Here is a 23,538-nt window from a genome sequence, read left to right as displayed (position 1 = left end):
CATGATGTCAGTGGGTAAGGCATTGTGAGCTCCCTGAGTGACCGTCTATGAGACCAGGCTGGTTTCCTTCCTGAGCTAGCTGTGGTATCCAGGCAGAAAGGGGCTAGTCAGTGGGACAGGCTTTATGACTTCAGTGTCTCCAAGGCCAGGCAGGCTGACCCTGATGTCAGTGGGCAAAGCTTTGTGACTTCACCTCTCCAGGCTGCATCCCCACCTCACTCTGCTTGCCTGAACTGTCCAGGTAGAGACACTGGGCCCTGAGTAAGTATCCATAGGACCTGTCTGCAGATATGATCTCCAGGAAGTGTGTGTGCGCACGCACGCACACACGCAAGCATCTGCACGCAGGGAAGAAAGGGACAGAGAGATGATAGGTATGGGGGTGAGTGGGGGAAGTCAGGGGGCAGGGGCTTGGGTGGTGCATGCTTCTGCCTCCTGCTAGGTAAAGGTAAAGGGACCCCTGACCATTAGGTCCAGTCGTGACCGACTCTGGGGTTGCGGCACTCATCTCGCTTTATTGACTGAGGGAGCCGGCGTACAGCTTCCAGGTCATGTGGCCAGCATGACTAAGCCGCTTCTGGCGAACCAGAGCAGCGCACGGAAACGCCGTTTACCTTCCTGCAGGAGCGGTATCTATTTATCGACTTGCACTTTGACCTGCTTTCAAACTGCTAGGTTGGGAGGAGCAGGGACCAAGCAACAGGAGCTCACCCCATCGCGAATACAACTGTATTCAGCCATAAAATGGAGTTCTCCTCCTTTGCAAATGAAGGGTCCATAGGAAGGTCTGTAGATGGAAGGGGCAGAGCATGCAACTGGGGCCAGGAAAATCCCCCAGGCCAGCATGTTCAGGGAGGGCTGTGTGAAAGGGATTTGAGGCCCTGTCAATCGGTTTAGACAATGGTGAGGTCTCTATAGAGTACTGTTGTGTCTGAAGGGAAGGCAGTTTGAAACGTGGCAGGTGAGGCTTAATCTCAGGGAGGAGGTGTATGTAGGAAGGGTGAAAGTGCCCAGGATTGAGGGGAGGGGAAATTTAAGGCCGGGGTGGCAGATGCAATTGAGTGGGGAGTAAACTGAAGCCGCTGAAGGCAGGGGTCTCATAGACAGAAAAGCTTATGCCCAGGGTGCAGTGGCAGTAGGGTGAGGTAGAGAAAAAAGTGCCAGAACTGCCCCCCTGAGAACTTTGGACTTTCCACAAAGTGTGTGTGTGTGTGTGACTTCAGTTTGGTGTTACTTCAGTTTCTTCAAGTAAAGGTTGGGAGGATGAGGCCACAGAGCTCAATAGCACGGTTCCCAGTTTTTCTGGTGCGAGTTCGGCTCCCAGAGAAGCTATACTCCTGGGAAACGCCCTTTGCCTCTCTCATGAGTGCCCAACAGTTAAGAAAGAATGGAATAGAAGCTTTAAAAATGCTTACGTGCCCTGGCGCTTGCTCAAAATGGCGCACAGAGTTCTTCTCTGCTCCACACCCGTTTTGAGTTGAGGCAGCAAGCTCAGCCCTGTGCTGCTCATCTGAGAGCTGAGTTTCGGCTGGGGGGAAAAGGCCTGGAAGTTCATAACATGTATTGACATCCAATGAAGCTGCTGAGTTTCAGGACAGATATTTTTTTTAAGTACTTATTCATGCAGTACATAGTCAAACGCACAGGAAGCAGTGATGGCCACCAACCAGGATGGTTTTAAAAGAGGATTAAACAGAGTAGAAGTAGTATGCTTCTGAATAACAGATACTGGACACTGCAGTAAGGTGGAGTGCTCTTGTGCTCCTCCGGTCCTGATTAAAAGTTCCCATAGGCATCTGACTGGCCACTGTGAAAAGAGGATGTTGGACTAGATGGGCCGTTGGCCTCATCCAGCAGCCTCTTTTGATGTTCTTAGCATTCAAAGAACAGTTAAAAACATTATCTCAGTTAGTGATTTCAGGGTTGTCAGCCATTAAATGCCTGGGCAAATAGAAATGTTTTTAAATCCCCCCTGAAAGACAATTTATAAGAAGTACCGGTACATAGATATACTATTACAACTTAAGAGGGCAGGTGTGCAATGCATGCTGCTTTTTCATTCCCCTTCTACACAAAAAAGTTCAAATGAACAATTTATTGGGTAATGTGTATTTTCTATGAAGTCACATTCGTACGACTAAGGTGACCCACACAGCTGCCAGAACTTGTTAATGATAACTTTTAAGCAATATTTAACCTATAATATGGTCAGAAAGATTGAAAAAGATGTTTGGATGACTAAATATAGAAATTTTAAGTTTACTGTTGCCATGTTCAAAACAGATTGGGGCAGGTGAGACTCGAAGAAAGTGGTTTACCCAAGGCAACCTCAGAGCAAGCTTGTAGCATAGGTGAAATTTGAGTTAGGCACTTCCTGGCTCACAGCTTGATCTCTTAACCACTCCTCTCTAACCTAGTTACAGCAGGGGCAGAACCCACACCTTCTGAAGTTTCCATTTCTACTTAACTTTTAAAGGCTTAGCAACTCTGTCATGTATTTAACTGAATCATAGCAAACATATTGGCACCACCAGCTAAGACCAGCTGACATCATTCACTATCTGTTGATTTTGCTGTAAAGAGCAGAAAGAAATAGGCAGAGAAATGAATCAAGATTGTTAAGCAAGACCTCACCAACTTGAGGAAGGTGAACTGGTCTGATCTGAAGCCCAAGAGCAGAGATGTGATGTTTCCACATGCACCTTGGATTACATTTGTAGCTAACACAAATAACAAAAAAAAAATGTTTTGTACAGATGTACAGTACTATTTAAAATACAGTTTTGTAGGCTGAATCATATCCAGGTGAGGGCCATTCCATTTCAACAGGCCTTTAGGAACTGACTGTTTTTAAGGAAAGGGCTGGCGTTGTGATGTTTTTCTTGTTATTATCCTGGTTTTTAATTGATCATTTTATATCATTTTAATTCTGTTAGTGTCTAGTTACTTTTTAATGATTCTCTTTTCTGTTTTATCTTTGGTTTTGTATTTTTATCTGTTAGCCACCTTGAGTTCCGGGCTGGAAAAAAGGTAGAATATACATTAATATAAGGACTATGATGATAATATAGGCAACCTATGATGTAACAAGAAATATCAAATGAATATTCCCTTTAATACTCACATCACCAACATATAAACAAGGCTTGTTTCTGTTAGCTATTTGTGATTTTTTATAAAAATGTATGCCTTATACAAATAGTTGAAAATAAATCTTACTTGTCGGGCTGGCAACATTTGAACAAGTAGTATTATTTACAAACTGCTCCAGACAGCATTTGCATGAAGTCCCCACACCCTCTCACCTTCATAGTCAAGGTGGAACTGAATAACCAAGCAACTCACAACTGTCAACTGCCTGTTTCCAACTGCCACCTTCTTTCCACAACATCATTTATTCAATGTGAAATACATTTCCATTGAAATTGCATTACAAATACTAACAGTTTCTAGGTTTGCAAAGCGACCAGAAAATGGGGTTGCTTCTGTTGTTATTCCTCCCCCCCCCTCCAATTTTGTTTTGCTTTCCTTCATTTTATTTTCACTTCACAGGGTAGGTTACTGCTTTTGTCCTCCCTGTCTCTGCCTCTGAATTAGTTTTAGGCTCCACACCCAGCCTCTGTCTAGCTATCAGAATTGTTTATTTCAAGACTAAGGCTGCAACCATATGCACACTTACCTGAGCGTTAACTCCCATTTAATTAAATGGGGCTTGCTTCTAAGTAGGTAACACAGAACTGTAGCTCGTTTCCTTTCCAGAGAAGCCATAGCAGATCAAAGTCATCTAGTTAGTGCTCCCTGGCTGCATAATACTCTTTCCCAGCATTATTATACAGCAATGGAATTTCCAATAACAACAACTATTATTTTTTTATTTATACCCTACCGATCTGGCTAGGTTTTCCCAGCCATTATGGGCGATTTACAGCATATCTAAAAATATTTTTTTTAAATCAAGCATTAAAAACCTCCCAATACAGGGCTGCCTTCATTCCTCTTCTAAAAGTTGTGTAATTCTTTATCTCCTTGACATCTGAAGGGAGGGCATTCCACAGGGAGGGCGCCACTACCAAGAAGGCCTTCTGCCTGTTTCCAATAGGATCACGAAAGCAAAGGGCTCTGGGTATAGACATAGTAATTCAATACAATATTAAAATCCATTAAAATCCATTTGTATTATTTGGAAGCATGAAAAAGAAAAAGAAAAAGAAAAGAAGGCAATACAGCTGAAAGCCTATTAAAGTAGAGAAAAGGTCTGAAGTACTGAGAAGTATTATATGGTGAAATAGTATTAAATATATGCATTTCTAGGACATCCATTTAAAAAACCCATATGTATACTTTTCTGGGCACATAACATAAAATTTGGCACATGCTACGGGCACGCAAGGTCTACCCATTCCAATGAAATGTGTCTATAGATTGCAGTTCATTCAGCACATTCACCACAAGGTGGCACGGAAACACAAACAGAATCACTCGAGAGCACTGGAATTCCACCAGGTGTCAACCAAGCGAAAACAAGAATGACTTTTTGACCAAATACCGGTACTTCTATGTAACTGAAGTCCTAAACTTTTGCAGTCTATTCATAAGCATGTGTACTCAGCAATGAGCACTACCGAGAGTTCAGTGAAACTTGCTTCCTGGCATGTATGCTTAGAACTGCAGCTCTAAAGTATGTACTTGGTTACTTGTGAGTAACTTCCTCATGAAATGCTGAGTTCAGCTCAAAGCCATGCTGCAATCTGAGCTGCAATTCTGAGACGAGAAGTTTCAGCAGAAATGCATATGCTCAAAATAAAATATGTGAACTATATTTATAAACTCAGGAAATGATGAGTTCATCTGGCCCTTAGAAGTGCAACAAGAAGCAAATAATTTGTGAACAAAATGCTAGAACTTTTGAATAGCTTATATACATTCTGTGATTACACCAAAAACCATGTACTTGTACCTTTTGACTAAAAGCTTTGCTTGCAAAATACCTGAAGAGGCCAATGACAAGTAGGATTGTGAGTGAAAGCAGTGCTCTATTATCCCATTAATGGTTTGAAGGCTGTGATCCTGTACACACTTGCCAGGAATTAAATCTCATTTAACTCAAGAGGGCTTGTTTCTGAGCAGATGCATATAACAGAAACCAACCAAAGTGAATCCACCCTTGTTTTTCATGCAGCATATGTTTGTCAAACAAATTAATAAAATTGTATCAAATCAATTGACCTGTAGCCAATACAGCATTTTTTAAAAAAAGATGGCACAAGGCAGATAAATTCTAACAACAGCAATGCAAATCACAGACTACTGGGCTTTAATAGCATAGGTCTCAATAAGAAAACCACCTCGGGGGCTTTTAAGAATGCTGTCTTCATACAGGAAACCTGCTAATTTTTGCAAGTAAATTTTAGATGTCCAGGCCCTTAGCATAGATTTCCAAGCGTATCTTCTTTTTCAAAAAATCTAGAACTAAATGCAAAGCAAAGCAGACCAACCTCCCCAACTGCGGAGATTTCTGCCTCCCTCTGAAAAGATGCTAATTCCGTCCCTGCTCCCATTTAGTGTTATTCCTGGTATGCCGTGGTATTTTTTTTAAACAATAATTTCGCTTCTTTGTAATGCAGGTTGCCCTGCAGAGCCATTGCAAGACAGCTGCCCCCATCACTACCTAGCATGAAACGCTAAGAGGTTTCTAAGCTGGGCTCGGCTGTTTGGAGGAGCTCTAACCGGTAAGCCCCCTTCTCCTCTGACCATTTCTTGCTTCCACAGCCTAGGAAAGCAATGCATTCCTCTTCTGACGGCCGTAAACCGCTGCTCTCGCTGCAAAGGCAGCTTTCATTGCACGCGAAAGGGAAGGCGGCTGCCTTGCACGCAGCCGAGCGCGCCGCTCTGCCTCTGTTACACCTACTGTATAAGGGGAGAAGCGCCGCGCCTGCGCGCTGGGGTTGTTTTTCACAAAGCTCCTTAAAGCGAGCAGGCAGCGACCAGTCGCCTGTCTTTGTAAGGAGACCACAGAGCCGGAGAGCAGCTGTGCGCGGCGTCTCGCCTTGCCTACTTTTTAAGCAACCCCGATGAAGTGCTCGTAGGGAACACGCTGATCCTGCCCGCAGCCTTTTTCGCAGGGCAGAGGAGCTGATCAGTGTGTCAGGCGGAGATCGCATTTTTATATGAGATCTTGACTTTTTTCTCTCTTCCCCCTCCTTTTTTCTTACAGTATATTTTTATAGACTTTTGTTATATTGAAAAACAAAAAACTCAACATGGTGCTGGGGAAGGTGAAGAGTTTGACAATAAGCTTTGACTGTCTTAATGACAGCAACGTCCCCGTCTATTCTAGCGGGGATACAGTCTCAGGAAGGGTGAATTTAGAAGTGACTGGGGAAATTAGAGCCAAATCGCTTAAAATCCATGCAAGAGGACATGCAAAAGTACGCTGGACTGAATCTAGAAATGCTGGATCCAACACAGCCTACACACAGAATTACACTGAAGAAGTAGAATATTTTAACCATAAAGATATCTTAATTGGACACGAAAGAGGTAAGTCTGAATTTTTAACTGATTACTCTAAAATGACGGGTTGTTTGGGGGGGGGGTTCTATCGGAAGGCAAATTTCTTTTGATCACTGCAGCACGCTTACTCAGAAGTAAACCCCATCGAATGCAATGGAACTTGCTCTCCTGTAAGTGTTTAGGAGCACCGCGTCAGATGCATAGCTATTTAAAGCCATAGAATGTGTAAGGAAGCAAATAGGGTGACCCCCCCCCCCAAGATCTCGGTGCATCTATAAAGTGGCTCCAGATAAGACTTTTCTCCAACTCTAGCCTGCTCTTTAAGAGACCCTATCCACTTCATAATTAAAAAGAAATTGAATGTGGGCTGGGGGATTTTGCATCAACCTACCGAAACCTAAATGATCCCCAACAAATTGTTTTGCTAATGCCACCAGTTCGGGGTTTCGAGCTGGCAAGTGATGTCGCCTTCAGGATGGAGAATTGTTAGCAAGAGAAAGGGTTCCCTGCGGTTTATTTTGACACTTGCTTTCAGCACCCCACGTGTAGGTCCACGTTCCCTTTCCCTTAAGCTCGGAAAAGTTGGGAAATCAGCCTTGTTCTTTTAGAACGCTTCTGCCAACGAGCCATATGTAAAAGCTATGTTGGGGGTGGGTGGAGAACCCTCATGTAGGCGAATCCATTATTGAATTAGGGCATCATTTCGAAGTTGGGGACTTCTGCAGTCCATCCCATGGGCTGTGTCATTGCGAAGAATTCTACAATTTGAGAGCCACATTGATTTGGAAAAGGAGGATCAACCTCGTCGAGGGGTTAATTGGTCTTCGCATTGTTAATCTATTGTTCCAAATGGCATCAGTGTGCAAGTATAGGAGACTCTAAGGTTGTTTTTCTGAAGTTTCCACCCTTTGTTAGAAGCGGTTCAATCCTGTTTGGGACCAGTACTGAAGAGAAGGGAGGGGGTGCTCCTTCTCCTCACAGCAGATTGGTTCTACGCGTCAGGTGGTGGCGATGACTTAATTCCTAGCACAAGAAAATGTTAAAACTGGTTATGTAATTTTTCCTTGCGCTTTCTCTTATATGTATATATATACACACACATATATATGCAGATGATTTGCTGCGGACACGAGAATTTTGTAGAAGGCTCAGATCGAGTGTCGTGCTTTTGTTTTTTAATGCACTAGGAAGTTGCACATTATATATTGCATTGCTTGCAAAGGATGGGCGGGTGAAACGTATTAATCAGGGAAGTGGAAGAATTTTATGCAATCTTAAGACTGCATACCCTTTAATACAGCTGGTGTGCAAAAGTGCATAGCCTACCCCCGGCACTGTGAATCTTAAAATGCTGCTGCTCAGTAACAGATATGCAAAAGGGGCAAAAGCATCCAAGCCACGCATGCACAAATAACCAATGCAGCTTTTTAAGATGGGCTGCAAGTGAAATAAGAGACTCTTTTCAGTGCCTTTTTCCAGAAAGCAAAACTGAGCTTGCACCTGTTAATGCCGTGGCTGCGTCCTAGGACCCCAACCACCCGTGTGTGTGCTTGTGTGTCTTTATAATGGCAGAAACCTAAGCTTTCGAGTATCTGAACCTAGGGGGAGAACCTTGGCTGAGCACGTTCATCCTTCTCCCCCGTGCCGCCAAAGGCAGCGAGTGGCCTGCTTGGCTGGTGAGCCCCGCGCCCTCTGCCCTCTCCTCTCGCGCCAGCACCAAGGCAAGCTGGCCGAGGGAGTTTCAATGACTTAGCCGCGGAAGGCAGAAACCCTGCTCAGCCTAGCGTGCTCGCGGAAGGAAGCCCCGCCCAGCACCCGCACCGTCATTGGCCCGCCGGGGTTTGTTAGCCTGTTGCTAAGGTAATGCCTGGTCTTGATTGGGAGGCGGGTGAGCCCGAGAGGGCGGGGGGAGGGAGGAGCGGCGAGAGGAGGCGGGGCTCTCGTTTCCGGATCTCGCCAGTGTCTTGCGAGGCGGGCGGCTGCGCGGACGGGCTTTCGGGTGCCTCGTCTTCTCGGTCGCGGGTTGTCGTCCGCTACGGGCTCCCCTTTGTCCCGCCGCAGCTGATTTGTGTGCGGCCCAGGAGCGCTTGACTTAGGTGGCCGGCACGTGTGGAAGTGCATACACGCGCCCTGCACTGCAAGGGCCAGTTGTTGTAAGGGGCGCCTTTGCTCGCTCGCACCTGCTGCTGTTGCACCTCGCGAGGCGGGCCCCGGGCTTCTCTAGTGCATTTTGTGTGTTGGTGAAAGTTGCATACTGAAGCCTTCTCTCTCTCCCCCCCCCCCGCAGTTAAGTTCAGACCCATTAAAACAATGGGGGGCCCGCCCCCGGATTCTTTAGCGGGATCTTTCCTAGGCATAAAAGGTGCATAAAAGGGCGCATCGGATTGCGGGCCGACCTATCTCCAAGGCTCCTTGTTGCCACGTCTTAGCCGCGGATGCTTGGAAATGGGGGGGGGGGGTCTTGAACATGTGGATTCCATCAGCGTCGGGATGTGGATGTGCGCGCCGTCACGTACAACCAAAGTCCACTCTTGTCCACAAATCAGCATTAGCGAGGTCAAACCCAGTGAACATGGCCGAATATTTCGTGTGTGTGTGTGTGTAACAAGTTACGACATCAACATCAAGCCTTGCTCAAATGCCATGCCAGTTGGGGTTGGGCCTCTAAATGCAGCCATTGGAAGCCTGCGGGAATTGGCAATCAATCTCTACACCCTACATGCATATATCTGCTGGAGAAATATAATGTTGGCTGGGTGCAGCCTTAAACCGCGCAGAACCGGGATTCCCCCCCAAGAAACACAGTAACATAAAGATGCCCCTTACAGAGGAGCTAGATCGTTGGTCCACTTAGCTCGGTATCGCAGGCACTGGCGGGCAGCAGCCTTCCCCAGCAATTGAACGTGTGCAACCGTGTCTATGCAAAGCACGTGTTCTGCCAGTTCTACCCTGAATGTGCAGGTGCCCGGGTTAGCACCCGTGTCACCCAGAAAGGCTGCGGACCTAAAATGGGAGACGGATTCCTTATTCTAAAGATAATCATTCTTCCCCCCCCCCAAATTACAGGGCAAGGCAAGCAGCTTTCCTTTATTTCAGGCAAAGGTATATTTGCAGGGGGGGGGCGCCTTGGATCCCCACGTCCCGCTTAACTGCAGCCTTTGCGTTTAGCAGACCTAACAGTTCCCTGGATGCAGCTTTGCAGAAGCGAACCCCGTTTTCTCTCTCTCGCCCCCCCCCCATCTTTTGCATTTTGCTTTAATTGCGGCGAGGCGGCCGCTGCCTTTTGTCACGTTTCCCCCGGTTACCCGGAAAGGGCATTGCTGAGCCACGCCATGCCATGCCAAGCATCGGGGACCGGAAGCCGAAGAAGGGAAAGAAGCGGCTGTTCTTCTCTCCCTCTCCCTCCCTCCCCCCTCCCCCTTCCATGACGCCTACAACGAAGCAAGTTCGGTTGAGGGGTGCGGAGCCGCTGAGCAAATAGGCTGGCTCGGGAAGCGCAATGTATACTGTATGCATATGAGCGGCTGGCTGGCTGGGACTCTGCTCGCACCGGTTTAGGCCGGTCCTCTCCTGCTTGAGTCTAGTCTGTGATTGACAGCTCAGCACTTGTTTACCACAGCTCGGCTGCTGCTGCTCTTCTTGCTGAGGCTGAAGGGAAACTGCTGAGCTGGCAGAAAGGGGGGAGGAAAGAAGGAAAAGGGGGAAGATTCTAAAAACAAAAACCCCAGTGGAAAAAAATTAACAGATATATATATATTTAAAAACCACGTACGCTAACACGAATCACACGAAAGCTTTTCTTTCAGGAAAAACACACAATTATAATGACCCACTGTTTCTACATTCTGAAGACGCCAGGGAGTTTAAACTTGCATTTAGATTTAGTACATTTAGTGCGTTTTGCCTGTACGTAATGGCATTCTTAGTTCCTTTACGGTTCTCTCGGTATAATAATCTTTTGAGCCTGGAGGGTGTGGGCAGGCAAGCAAGCTGTCCTTTGTCATGCAATGACTTTTGTGCTGCTCCCCCCCCCCCTATGAATTTCAAGGGCACCAGTCAGAAGGCATGGCTAACTGATTTGCACCTTTAGATTCGGTGCTTGATCACCCTTTTCATATATTGCCACAAACCTTAACGATATAGTCTTAACCCGAATTTCCCTCTCCACGTCTTGAGAGATATGCAGCCCTTTTTCTAGTTTTGTGGGAATTTCAACCGAGCCTTCCTTGATATTTAAGGTATCCAGGAATTCGAAGGGCAAGGAAGGTCACCTTTAAAACGAACATTGCCTTCTCCTGCCTCTGTACTTCTTCTCCTCAGCTAGATTCAGTCCAAAAGCAGCTTTTGAGATATTTCCGATTAATGTGTGGTATTGTCGATGTCAATTTCTGACACTTTCAAGGTGTCCTTAAAAGGACGAAGAAAGTTTTATGTTCGAATGGGTTTCAGTAAAAACCCTTATTCTCAAAATGCCTTATTTGGAAATAATTATATTGACTTTGACCGGACAATAAGCTAAATACAGTACTTGGTATTAAATCAGTATTATTTTTAATATTGCTGTTAAGCATTCATCAGTAAGCAATAAAAAATGTAGCAGGCACATTGGTGATTAAATACAACCTTAACCTGCAAGGAGCTTGCAGCCTGAATTCAGACACACGGGAAGATAATATAAGAAAAGTTAGCAGGGATGAATATTGCTGAAATAAAAGTAGCTGCTGAATTTAAATATATTCAAAGAATTGTTATTAATATAACAATTTGAAACTAAAATTCATATTGGGAATTAATCACAGACCAGTTACTGTAATAGAAAGCTATTCAGGTCAATGGAACAACAAAACTGAGGGTGATGTTTTCAGTTTTGCCCCTCCCCACTAATAATGCTTACACTGATTCCTCTCTGTGCAAATCCTGTATAATATATTAAGATGTGTGTACAATATTTACAGGTGGAATAGCATATTGGGTTTTTCCCTCCTAGATGATGACAATTCTGAAGAAGGCCTCCACATCATTCATTCAGGACGGCACGAATATGCATTCAGCTTTGAGCTTCCACAGACGTAAGTATATGCGCTACTTGGGTTGTGTCAAAGACTGGCAAAGAGCATACTGGCAACAAATCAATAGTCCTAAAACTCATAGGTTGAGATGGGGCAGAGGGAAGAAAAAACCCTTTTCAATGGTCATGGAGATTGCACTAGAAAATGCTGCAAGGGCATTGTCCTGATCAACTATTAAGAGACTGCTTTAATTCCTAATAGGAAAATAATGGGGAAAAACTGGACCAACTATTGCCCTTTGGTCAGTAATCCCCTTTTAAATCCTGTTCCCCACCCAAGATACTCTATTTGCTCAGCTCATGACCTAGTTGGTTTGCTACAAATGGGATAAACGACTGATCACTAGTCCTTTTAGAGCTGCTGGCATGACTTCCACGTCAAATTAAGGGTGTACAGAACTGTATAGCTTGTTGTTTCAGTTGAACATGTTGAAACATAACAGCCAGGAAGACATAAATCAGAACAAAGCAGGATAAAATATGAGTGTTGAGGAAATGTTCAATGAAGGCAGTGGCTTGCCTTCAATGTTCAATGAAGGCAGTGGCGTTTGTAAGATAGTGATTATATAAAGAAAGCTAGAACTAGAGGAATAGGGAGATATAGGTCAAAGGAAGGCAATGACAAAGGAATTAGTAGCATTAAAGTGTTTTAAAAATAGGAAATTAGGAGGAAGGTCTGAAAATACATTGTAAGATTATGAGTTAAATACTAGAAGAGAGGAGGAGGGGAGTGATATATATGCACATCAGTGGCTTAAACATTATGAGATTATAGATAGATATACATAGAAAGTGACTGGAGGAAACCAGGAAGGATGGAAGGCTGAGAGAAGGAATTTTCATAAAGGAAATTGGAATAATAACCATGTTTGCAAGCCTTGCAGCAAAACGATGCAGTCACTGCTTTCGTGTTGCATATTGAAAGCTCACGCAGAGCCTTCTTTTGAGTGTCTGCAGTTTTCTAGCCTATGTGGCATTTGCAGGTTCTCAGTATCCTATGGGGTTCCTTTCCAAAGATGCAATGTGACAAAATTTAGTTACTCCAGTCTGAAGGCTACTTTTAAAAAGTAAGTTTTTGGAGTATAATTAATGTACAAGGCAATAAATGTGTTAATTGATGAAACTTATAAGGGGAAAAGGATCTGTAGGAAATTCTCAGACAGAACTACTTGCGCAGGGCAACCTGTAGAAATGTACCCTGCAAACTTAGATGAGAAAAGGTTAGCTGACCTCATTGTAGGTCGCAGAACTGGCATGACAATAATGATGAGACACCAAAGCCATCAACTCTAATAGTTGTGATTGTTTTTTAATGAGCCTGTTTCTTAGTAGCATAGATAAGAGTATATTAGCTGAAAATAATGTATAATTTTATCATTTTAATTCTGCTATTCTAGGTGCATTCTTAATACCAAGAAATTTAATGATGTCATTCTGGCTCTAACAGATTTCCTGTATGCCTCCATTAAAGTTTCAGAGTATACAGATGGATGCTGTTTTTCCCCTGGAAGTTCTGAAAAACAGCTTTTCAAATACAAGCATAAAGTGGTTAAATAAAATAATTTCGTATCTTCTCATGCCTGAGAACATACCTGTAACTATTAAGAAACAGCCAAGCACTACAGGAACTGAAGGAGCATCTCCTACATTCATTGACTCTGACCTTGAAAAACATATATGAACTGAAATACTTACTGACTTTAATACAGTAGAGGTTTGGGTCTTTCTGGAAGTCAACTATTTCAAAGCAGTTTGTTGGCCTCATTTAGCTACTGCCTGTATAACCTACTCCCTAAATTTAAAAAGTGATTCCTTATGAGAATAAAGAAACATCACCTGGTCCCAAATGAGGTTAAGGTGGAACACTTGGATTTAAATTTGTCATGCTCCAATTCAACTGGAGTAAGTTGTGTTTATCCAAGTACTTCAGCTTAACTGGGTTGTGGGTTGGATTAATGTTTCCTTGTAGCATTCTACAGTGCAATTTCTGTACAAATATGGTTGTATTCTGTATATCTGCTCAGCAATTAATCTTAACTACAGAGATATTTCTCCCAAACTAATTGAACATCAAAATCCTACAAATTATCCTTAATTACATACTATGATGCATTAACAGTACAGTACAACTTATTATTACCCACTGTATACTTAAGCTAGACAACAACAGAAATAAAGACTCATTCAGCTTTGACCTTTGTGTCCTGAACAGACCACTTGCTACCTCATTTGAAGGCAGACATGGCAGTGTGCGCTATTGGGTGAAAGCAGAATTGCACAGGCCTTGGCTTCTACCAGTAAAATTAAAGAAGGAATTTACAGTCTTTGAACATATAGATATCAACACTCCTTCATTACTGGTAAGAATTGACAGAATTACTCATTCTTTGTTTTTGGCATAAAAAACAGCAACACATGGTCCATGAAATATCAAAACGTGTAACAATAATTGTTAAGTACAGTGAAATACTTTAAAGTATAAGACTATAATGACCCAGTAAGTGGTAACATTGTTATAATAATTTAATCAAGTATTTTTAAGCTGCTTGTTTTTAAAGTAATGTATTTTAACTGTTCTAATAAAAATTAACTGCTATATGGAACAGTTGTATTTCTGCAAGAAACTTCAGCTTGAGAATGTTGCAGCTTGATCAAGCAATGTAAAAAAAACCAAACCAATTGTACTGCCGTGCATTATTCATTATTCTACTACTGATAATTTACCTATCAAATGGGGAGAAATGATCATACTTCTGTATGTTATCATAAAATCTTATTTTGATAAATGTTTTGACATTTTAATAAGATTATTTCAATCTGACCTGAACTATTTTATTATCTCCTGGATTTTAATTAAATATGTGAAAATGGAACACGTAAAGAAAAGTCCATTGAAACAGGGTTCTTTTTGCTTATGGCTGAAAAGTCATTTTATCTGGGAGGACATAGGACTGTATCTAAAACCCACCAAAATCAACATGAATATTTCTATAGATTTTTGTGGGTTTGGACAAGGAATTGTTTTCATATGGGGTGGGGGAACAAGAATATAATTACCTTTGTGTACCTTCCTGTTAAGAAATGAATGTTGGTGTCCGAAATAAAGGGTGATGTGAGACATCACTTCATGCAATAAATGTTCAGATGGCAACACTATTAATGTTCTGAGAATTTCAGACTTAAGGCATGCATACCTGGAAGAAATTCATACTGAAATTGGGAAAGCTTTTGGAATTCGGGTATATGGCTTCAGTCAATTTGGGCTTATTACAATAGGTTAAAAAAAATGGTCATTCTAAACACATATACTTAGAATGTCTATCTGGCTTATATTCTAAGACCATGAACCAAAATTTACTTATTTGAAAGTAAGCTTCATTTCATACAGTAAGATCATTTCTAGATATTTGGTAAGCATTAAAACCATTTAGCATGCCTGCATGCATGTTTGAGTGGAAGGAAGTCTCAATTAACTGAGTTAAGTGAAGCTTATTTCCAGGTGTGCATAAAATCTGGCTTTAAGTTTGTTTAGACTTTGAGCCTTAGCATATGTGTTGATGGATACTTAAAATACTTGGGGCACATGCCCATAACATAAATGCGTAGAGTGCCTCTGGGCATATTAAGATGTCAAGGGGCTGGGGGAATCTTATCATCACTGCACTTTGCAGTGTACTCAGCCACCCTGTCTTCAAAGTTGTTTCTAAAAATATGTATTTTAAAAGGTGAGGTGGGGGAGAACGAAACAGTGCAAAAGACCTGGTGCTTACCTCTGGGCCTAAACTTGAGGTTTAAGAACAAGAACTTGAGAGCATAATTACATTGTGGATCTGGCTTTAAGATGCAGTCTGTGGCATTTTTTTCATATTTAGATTGCACTCTGAAGTATATTTACTTGGCAGCAAATCTCACTTAAACCAGTGTCCAAATAAGCATGGTTACGATCATCCCTATTATATTCATCAGGATTAATGTAGAAACCTATGAAGCTGCCGTATACCAAAGCAGTACATTAGTCCAAGTATTGTCTATACTGGGGGTGGGGAACCTCCAGATATTGTCGAACTCCAGCCCCATCAGCCCCAGCCAGCATGACCCAACAATCAGGGATGATGGGAGTTGTAGTTGAAAATCATCTGAAGGGCCACTCACTGGTCTATGGACTGCAGCCCCCCAACCAAGGTTTCAGACAGACTTTTTTCCCCAGTCCTACTTGAATATATCTGGCATTAAGCCTTTTAATGTATATTACATACTCTACCATTAAGCTTACCTAGTACACTTAGTCTTAAGTGCAAATATACTGATTTAAGGAGTGAGAAAATGGATAGGTGTTTTTTCTTTTTTGTATTTTCCTATGAACCCATTTCCAACAATGTTGGAAGCAGATTTAATGGAAGCTCGCCTACTTTACCCACACACTTAGTTTGCTCATGTAATGGGTAAGGGAGACAAGGAATCATTGTTCTGTGACATTTGGACACTTCCAGACATTAGCTTTCTTCTGCAGTTGTAATGATAACAGGCACATTGACATGATAGCCAGACAGGTGTCAATTCTGCCCAAAATTGTGTTGATCATTGCTCGTCCAGATGCACTAGCAAAATCAGCATGGGAGGGAACAGCAACCTTTGTGCAAAAACTGCAACTATATGTTCAAACCCTCATGATAACAGATACCACTTTAATAGGGTATTCTCTGTTTCATATCTGCTGAAAAGCTGCTGTCTAGAAGCAACCCTGCGAATATACAGAGCTGTATTATTTCCACTGAGCTAAAAATGTAAATGTTTAATATCTTCATTCTGTTTTTCTTTCAGTCACCCCAAGCAGGCACAAAAGAAAAGACTCTCTGTTGCTGGTTTTGTACCTCAGGCCCAATATCCTTAAGTGCCAAAATCGAAAGGAAGGGCTATACCCCAGGTATGTAACATTAGTTCTTTTTGAAATGGGTGTATGTGGCTTTCTGAGTGGGCTTCCTGGATTCAGCAAAACAGAATGTCCTACCAACTGATGCATATATTAGTTTTGCATCTTTACTGTCTAGGGGTGTAATTCAGATCATTTGCAACCAGTTTGTTTTTCCATTTATTTGAATGGGATGGAGGTTGTACATGCTCCCATAATCTTGTTGTGGTTGATCCTAGAACTCTTCCCATTGAACTGTTGAATGTTCTTAGCATTGCTACACTAAGCAAGAATAGTATTACCAGCTGTAATGTTTGAATTTTAAGTTGAGTTGTCTTCCTTTCATCTAATGTATCTGTTCTCTGTTTCATTGAAGGTGAATCAATTCAGATCTTCGCAGAGATTGAGAACTGTTCCTCCCGGATGGTGGTGCCAAAAGCTGCCATTTATCAAACACAGGCATTCTATGCGAAAGGGAAAATGAAGGAAGTAAAGCAGCTTGTTGCCAACTTGCGTGGGGAATCCCTGTCGTCGGGGAAGACAGAAACCTGGAATGGCAAGCAGTTAAAAATTCCACCCGTCTCTCCCTCTATCCTTGATTGCAGTATAATCCGCGTGGAATATTCTCTAATGGTAGGAACATAATGTAACCTTTAGATATTCAGTGCTCTAATACAGATATTCATGGTGGATGTATAGTTTCAGCTTTTCATAAATTTGTGTTGCTTATCTTCTAGGTATACGTGGATATTCCAGGTGCAATGGACTTATTTCTTAATTTACCACTTGTCATTGGTACTATCCCTTTACACCCGTTTGGCAGCCGAACTTCAAGTGTGAGCAGCCAGTGTAGCATGAACATGAATTGGCTTGGTCTGACACTGCCTGAAAGACCAGAAGGTAATTTGACCACATAGATTCTATATTGTTCGTTGGTGTATTCTTACATGAGCACTTTATTCTCTTAGTATCTTATTAATACAAACTTTGATAATCCTGTTGCACGCTGGTGGAATTATCTGCTAGGAATCACCATGGTATCATTCTGACAGCAGGAAACTCAGGCCTGTTCTCCCCTGGAAAAATTTTTTTAGGGCTGAGCTACTATAACGTCTGTTGAATTGTACTAATTTAGAAGAGGCTTACAATCAACAGATATGAAAGATATCAACACTGTTTCTTTTTTTGGCCTTCTTGATCTGTAGTCTCCAAGGCTTCTTGTAGATAAAAGCTTAATTCCTTGAATTATGTTATCACTTCTTGGTATTTCTCACCTAACATTCAAGAGGTGACAATGTCTCGCTAGCTTCCTCCTCTAAGATTGCACAAAAACAGTTTGAGCATGCATGTAGTTTCCTGTGCGTGATGGTAAACCTGCTTTAGCATTCAGTCATAAGTTTACCAAAACTGTCCAATAAAATTAGAGCAAACAGACCAGCTGTTGAGCCTTTCTTATATCTACCTTGTGCAAATCACAATAACTAAAGTTTAATATATTTGTCATGTTATATATCTTGACATGCATAAGAACATTGTTCGAACTGCGTGTACTTTTGCCTTCAGCACCTCCTAGCTATGCAGAAGTGGTCACAGAAGAGCAGAGACAGTCCAGCCTAGCACCTGTAGCTGCTTGCGATGACTTTGAAAGAGCACTTCAAGGACCATTATTCGCCTATATCCAGGAGTTCCGATTTCTGCCTCCTCCACTCTATTCTGAGGTAAGGTTACAAGTACACAGCGAAATCTGCATTCCATTTTAAAATAAGACTATTTTTGCATGTGCTATTCTTCCTAGAATATCCCCCAAGATCATGCAATCTATACTTCATCCTAGGTGGTCTTACTCTGACTAGGCAATTGCTTATGTCTGAAGAGGCGAGGGGGCAAGTAGTCCTCCTCCCCAGCCCCAGCTGCTGTGCTTAACCTTCCCAGAGGCTGCTGCTGCTGCTACTTCTCATGGGTAGGAAGAGTGAGCTTGTCTGCTCCGCTCTCTGGCCCACAGGAGCACCAGGGCGGCGGAGGAGGGAAGATGAGCAGCACGAAAGGGCTGGCTCCAGAGAGGGGCTGCTTAAAGTGGCACTCAGCCAGCTCAGCCCAGCCCCCTTCCTCCTCTAGGGAGGAGGTGCCACCGCAGTGTGTGGGGGGGGATAGAATGGTGCGGGGGGGGGGGGGAATGGCGCAGCCCAAACAAACAGAATCCCCGCACCAATCCACAGACGCAGGCCGGATCCTGAAGACAATTGGGCCTGATCCAGCCCGCGAACCTTAGTTTGCCAACCCCTGCTCAAGACTCAGCTGTTGTGATTTTAATTAGTAGGACTCTGTCATAATAATAGAAAAGTAATGCTTGTTTAAGGACTTGACCATTTATGTAGCAGCATATGATGATGTGTACAGTTTTTTAAAAAACTACTTCAGTTTCCACCTCTGCCCAGTTCATTGTTTGTTACAACTTGCTCATCCAGTAAAAATATATGTGAACCAATGTGTTACATACAAAAACAGATACATGAAATGTACCTACACTTCAGCCGATTCATTCCTCTTTTTAAAATCAATAAAATTATGTTGCTTTAAATACAAGCTACCAAGTTGATTTTGTAATTAACTGCTTTAAATGTTTTCCTCAACTGAAGGATGACTGTGCTATTCAGCACTGGCACTGTGTTCAGTGTGGAAAGTGTGGATAGGATTGCAACATTAGCAGTCATGTCAATTATAGCTGTGTGTGGCTGTAAGTGAGCACAGAGTGGTGTGCATCTGTTTTAGTTATGGTGGACTCCCATATAGCATTCTGTGGCTTGAAGTTCTCTGGATTGGCATATTCAATGATTGCCAGTAAGAAGGCTCCTGATAAAATAAGACACTTGAGTTGACAACTTGTTTTCTCATTCCTCTTCTGAACAGCCTTCCAGGCTATTTCATACATTGTAAATGAGAAAGATGCATTAACTGAAAACAACATAGTGCTCTCTAAAAATGGATGCCAAACCAAAATAAATGTGCAAAATAGCATGGAAATTCTAAATGTTTTCAAATAAAATTATCATTTTTAGCATTTTTCATGATTAAGGCTCCTTTGTTCTAGAAAGGCGGTGTTGCTGTTTTTGTTTTGAAAAGCAACAGCAAAGCATTAACTTTTTTTCTCTCCTTTGCTCAGATTGATCCAAACCCAGATCAGCCCTCAGATGACAGGCCATCCTGCCCCTCGCGCTGAAGGAATGCCTCATAAGAAGAGTTGACTTGGGTCTGAGATGTATTTTCGCCGTGTTGCGGATAAAGCTGTCCTACGGAGACAACACATTAAAAGGAAGTTCTTGCATAAAAGAAAAGGTGAAATACTGAAACAACCTGTGATTATGCTTTTGAAGCCTACAGCAAACATCATAGGACTGCTCATCATGCTTGAAGATCTGAGCTTTTCCTCCCTGTTGTATACTGGCACATACTAAGAGCAGCCTTAATAGCCTACACTCATGTGTCAAAACACTCACCGTGTTGCAAGAGGGACGACATCCTCTTTTGATTTGAAAATTTGCACATGCTCAATGCTTATGTTGTGCGGTTCGGTGTCACTACAGCTTTTTCTCATTTATGTTAGACTGTTGTTACCCCCTTCTTAACTTGTTTGTGGTCCGCACAACAAGGAGCAAAAGAAAGCTTTGAAAACTTTACGATGACAAATGCACTGACTTTTTTTATTTAGAAAAACAAACAATATAGTCTGGACTTTTCCTGCATATGCACATGCTCAGAATTGTCCTAATAAGACTGATCCATGTATCACTTCTTCAGCTTGGATCCTGCTGTGGATTTATTATAAACATCAATGCCTTCAAGCCAATCCTTGCTGTATGTTTTGCAGCCTACTGTAGTAGATAAGCAACAGATATGCGGGGGGGAAATAACCGAAGAAAACCAATAGGAGTCTTCGTCAAGATTGTATACCTTCTTGATTCCTTTTAAGAATTTGTTGCCTTTCTACTATTACCGCAAAGAAGAATTTTGTTACAGACTGCCTAAAAATCACTTAATCTCAGGTGAACTCATCACTTGCCAAAACGTTGAAATGCTATTTGTGTTTTATGTTGCACTGTTGATTTTTTTTTCTTCCTGTTTTCGTTACTTTTTTGTTTGGTTTGGAAAGGGGGACTTGGAAAAGGGACATACACAAAGGAGCTCATCCTCATTTCTTATTATCTTTCCAAAACATGAGGCATGATGAAGAAGGGCTTGGTCAAGTTACGGTGTTTTTTTTTTAGGATGAGCCACATAAGTTAGCATCCAAAATTTGTCAGCCAAGAGTTACTGGAGAAAAGTTGTGTAGAATTCATACCGTGCTTCACATAGGAGTTTATCGACCAGTGAGATGGGATGGGGAAAATGAATTTATTTTTATACGTAGTTATCCCATGACCACAAACTTGTGTAAAATATTTGTACTGAACTTTTAGTTGGGATGGGAGGGAGTCTTTTCTCAAATGAACAGTGTATTTTAAAGGATAGAAAGGGGATCCTTTTGGAAAAGATTTCCCAAGGACTGCCACTCTCTCCAAGAGTGAAGAATTATACTAGTAAAATTAGTAACTAGAATTGCTTTGACTGCATAATTCAGAGTGATGTTCAGCGCAGATTACAAAGAATAAACTGGTGGATGATGGGTGTGAGAGGCTCTTGACACAAATGCTAGTATTTCAGCATTAAAGATATACTTTGACACACAACTGTCCTCTTCAGGAACAAACTCACGACTGATTATTATTATTTTTACCAAAAGCAGCCTTCCTGATGTTGAGATTTACAGTAGTGTGGCTCCTGCATTAAGGCTCCATGCCTTATAACCATTGTTGAAGCTTCATAGCATAACAAACAGGACAGGCTTTTCCATAAGTGGCCTTTCAGAAAACATGGACAACAATTCATGTTTGAACAATAACAGGGTGAAAAAAAAACCCCAGTATAAAATGAGTCACGTTTTAAGTGATTCACTTAAAAGAGTTTGGCCTTCAGCAAGCAAACTTCATATACTGGGTAATAAGGAAACTGAGTGATGGAACTTTTTTTAACAATCGTGCTAAGCAATTTTGTGAATGTCCCTCTTCTACACACAATTTTGAGAATATTTTTGATGGGATAGTGACATAAAAGGGCATTTGGTGGTTTTCTTCTTCCTTTTTCCTTTGCTGTTTCAACCAACTAGGGAACAATTGCTGTTATGCATAGCATTACATTTATCACAGTATGATGGAAATTTCCATATGAAGCAGGATTGACCAATATTGTAGTAATTGGCATTGCATCACATTAATTTTGTGATCAGGTTTAAAGTTGTGAACACTATTAAATAAAAATTGTTTTTACAAAAAAAAAAAAAAACCCCAACACATGTGGCATTACTGTTATTTTGATTTCATAAGATATTGGTCAATTTCTGGACATTGTAAAATATGAGGTTCTGAGCTGTAGTCCAGTCTTCAAAATCTCCCCAATTTTTTTTAAAAAAATTGGGGGGAAATAAAATCCAAAATGTTAGAAAAACAAGTGCAATATTTAATGTTTGCTTTATAGATTATATTCAATGGCTGTTTGTATTATATATATTTTTTCTTTTTCTTTTCTTTTTCTTTTTGTTTGGTGCTGAATATGTCCTTGTAGACTCTTGTTTCAAGACAACAATATGTGGAAAAGAACTTAATTTTTCCTATTGCTCTTCCTTGTGGATAATAAACCTTTTTTAAAAAAAAACACAACACACCAGCAGCTTTTAATTTAGCGATTTTATATGGAGAAACAAAAAGCAATTGTTTGTCATACTTGCATGTGTTTGATGAAGACCACTGCAGGTGCAGCAATTGCATGCACAATGTTCACCGTAGGGTATTCGATAACCCTGTGTCCATTCATTCATCCACCCATACATTCAAGTGAATAGGCATCACACCAGACTATGAATGGTAGGTGTGTGCACAACCTCAGTTAAGCCATCGTGGAACAGGAATGAATTGTTGGTGTGGAGAGATGGCCTAGACTGTAGAAGGCATGTACAGGCCATTTCCCATAATGGTCTGATACTATGTTTATGTACACAGACTGGGAGGAGTCTCCCTTGTGCCCTATAACAAACCCTCCGTGTGTGGTAATTGCACCCATGCTGTAGGGGGTGGGGAGGGTGTGCTAAGGCAAATGGAGCAACTTCCTCCCTCACTGAAGATCGTAGCAAAACTATTTACTGAAGTAAAGGATAACTCGGTAGAGTATGAGACTTTTAATCTCAGGTTCATGGGTTTGAGCCCCATGTTGGCCAAAAAGATTCCTGCATTGCAGGGGCTTGGACTAAATGACCCTTGAGGTCCCTTCCAGCTCTGATTCTGTGATTCTAAGTTTATGCAATGATTGCACATGATTTCTTCAACTTTTGGGTTTCATTTAAAAATTAAAAAGATCTCACAAGAAAATTTGGTATATGTTTCTAACATGGTTGCAAGGGGACAGCACAAATTCCCATACTTATTTTATAAACGTGACAGTTGCCAAACTAGTGATCTCTGTGGGGCATATAAAATTAATTTGCAGAGTAATGAGCATCTTTTAAAATACTAGGAGAATGAAATGCTCTAATAACTAGCAGAAAGTTACACTTACACACCCACCAACACTCCCTATCACTCCCTGCTGCTTCTCCTGTCTCCATTGTTGCTCCCTGATGCAGGCCTACCTGGGACAACAAAAGCCAACTTTATATTTTGGAACTCCTAGGTCATAGCTTCCAAGTATCCCTAATTTCCAAGGACAGTCCCGGAATTACAGAAGCCCTCCTGGTTTCTGATTTGATCCTGGAATGTTCCAGTTTTCCTTTTTCCTCCCCTCCTCTCGAAGAACAATTAGGTGTTGGAGAGATCAGGACACACACACACACACCATCCTTTTTTGAAACTGGAACCTTTGTTGTGTGTGTGTAAGTGCAAAAATGGAGTCTTGTTTATACTAAAAAAAGCCTGCAACAAATGAAGGAAATGGTGAAGCTGGCATACAAAACTCTTCCTATAAT

At 41.9% G+C, this 23,538-nt stretch overlaps 2 protein-coding genes and 1 long non-coding RNA gene across 10 annotated transcripts in view; 1 reads left to right on the top strand and 2 right to left on the bottom strand.

The window, feature by feature from the left end:
• Positions 1–3,549, bottom strand: part of LOC310745061 — a 133,706-nt gene extending 130,157 nt beyond the window's left edge. For 2 of the 4 annotated variants that reach the window (XR_014539881.1, XR_014539882.1), the window contains exon 1: positions 3,220–3,548. This is a non-coding gene — a long non-coding RNA (uncharacterized lncRNA). Of the gene's footprint in view, positions 1–1,415; positions 1,583–3,219 lie in introns of all 4 variants that reach the window. The other 2 variants (XR_014539879.1, XR_014539880.1) reach the window with 2 other exon arrangements.
• The window catches only part of LOC310744908 (uncharacterized protein), a 263,309-nt gene that overhangs the window by 65,240 nt on the left and 174,531 nt on the right, over positions 1–23,538 (bottom strand). The window lies entirely within an intron of this gene.
• Positions 238–21,866, top strand: ARRDC3 (arrestin domain containing 3). Of its 5 annotated transcripts, XM_083577063.1 has the most exons (9): positions 238–261; positions 5,625–5,729; positions 11,501–11,582; positions 13,794–13,941; positions 16,403–16,505; positions 16,867–17,123; positions 17,228–17,390; positions 18,054–18,208; positions 19,651–21,866. In XM_083577063.1, exons 6-9 carry the CDS (start codon positions 16,914–16,916, stop codon positions 19,705–19,707), a joined length of 585 nt encoding a protein of 194 aa, XP_083433189.1. In that variant the 5' UTR covers positions 238–261; positions 5,625–5,729; positions 11,501–11,582; positions 13,794–13,941; positions 16,403–16,505; positions 16,867–16,913; the 3' UTR covers positions 19,708–21,866. The 5 variants fall into 5 exon arrangements, 4 of the variants coding, with proteins under 4 accessions (XP_083433189.1, XP_083433186.1, XP_083433188.1 ...); XM_083577060.1 differs by lacking the exons at positions 238–261; positions 5,625–5,729 and adding an exon at positions 5,868–6,540; XR_014539814.1 differs by lacking the exons at positions 238–261; positions 5,625–5,729 and adding an exon at positions 5,983–6,540 and having other exon boundaries at positions 18,019–18,208.

Source organism: Podarcis filfolensis, assembly GCF_964270895.1.
Source record: "Podarcis filfolensis genome assembly, chromosome: 11".
NCBI classification, from domain to species: Eukaryota; Metazoa; Chordata; class Lepidosauria; order Squamata; family Lacertidae; genus Podarcis; species Podarcis filfolensis.
This window is presented reverse-complemented; position numbering and strand designations above follow the sequence as displayed.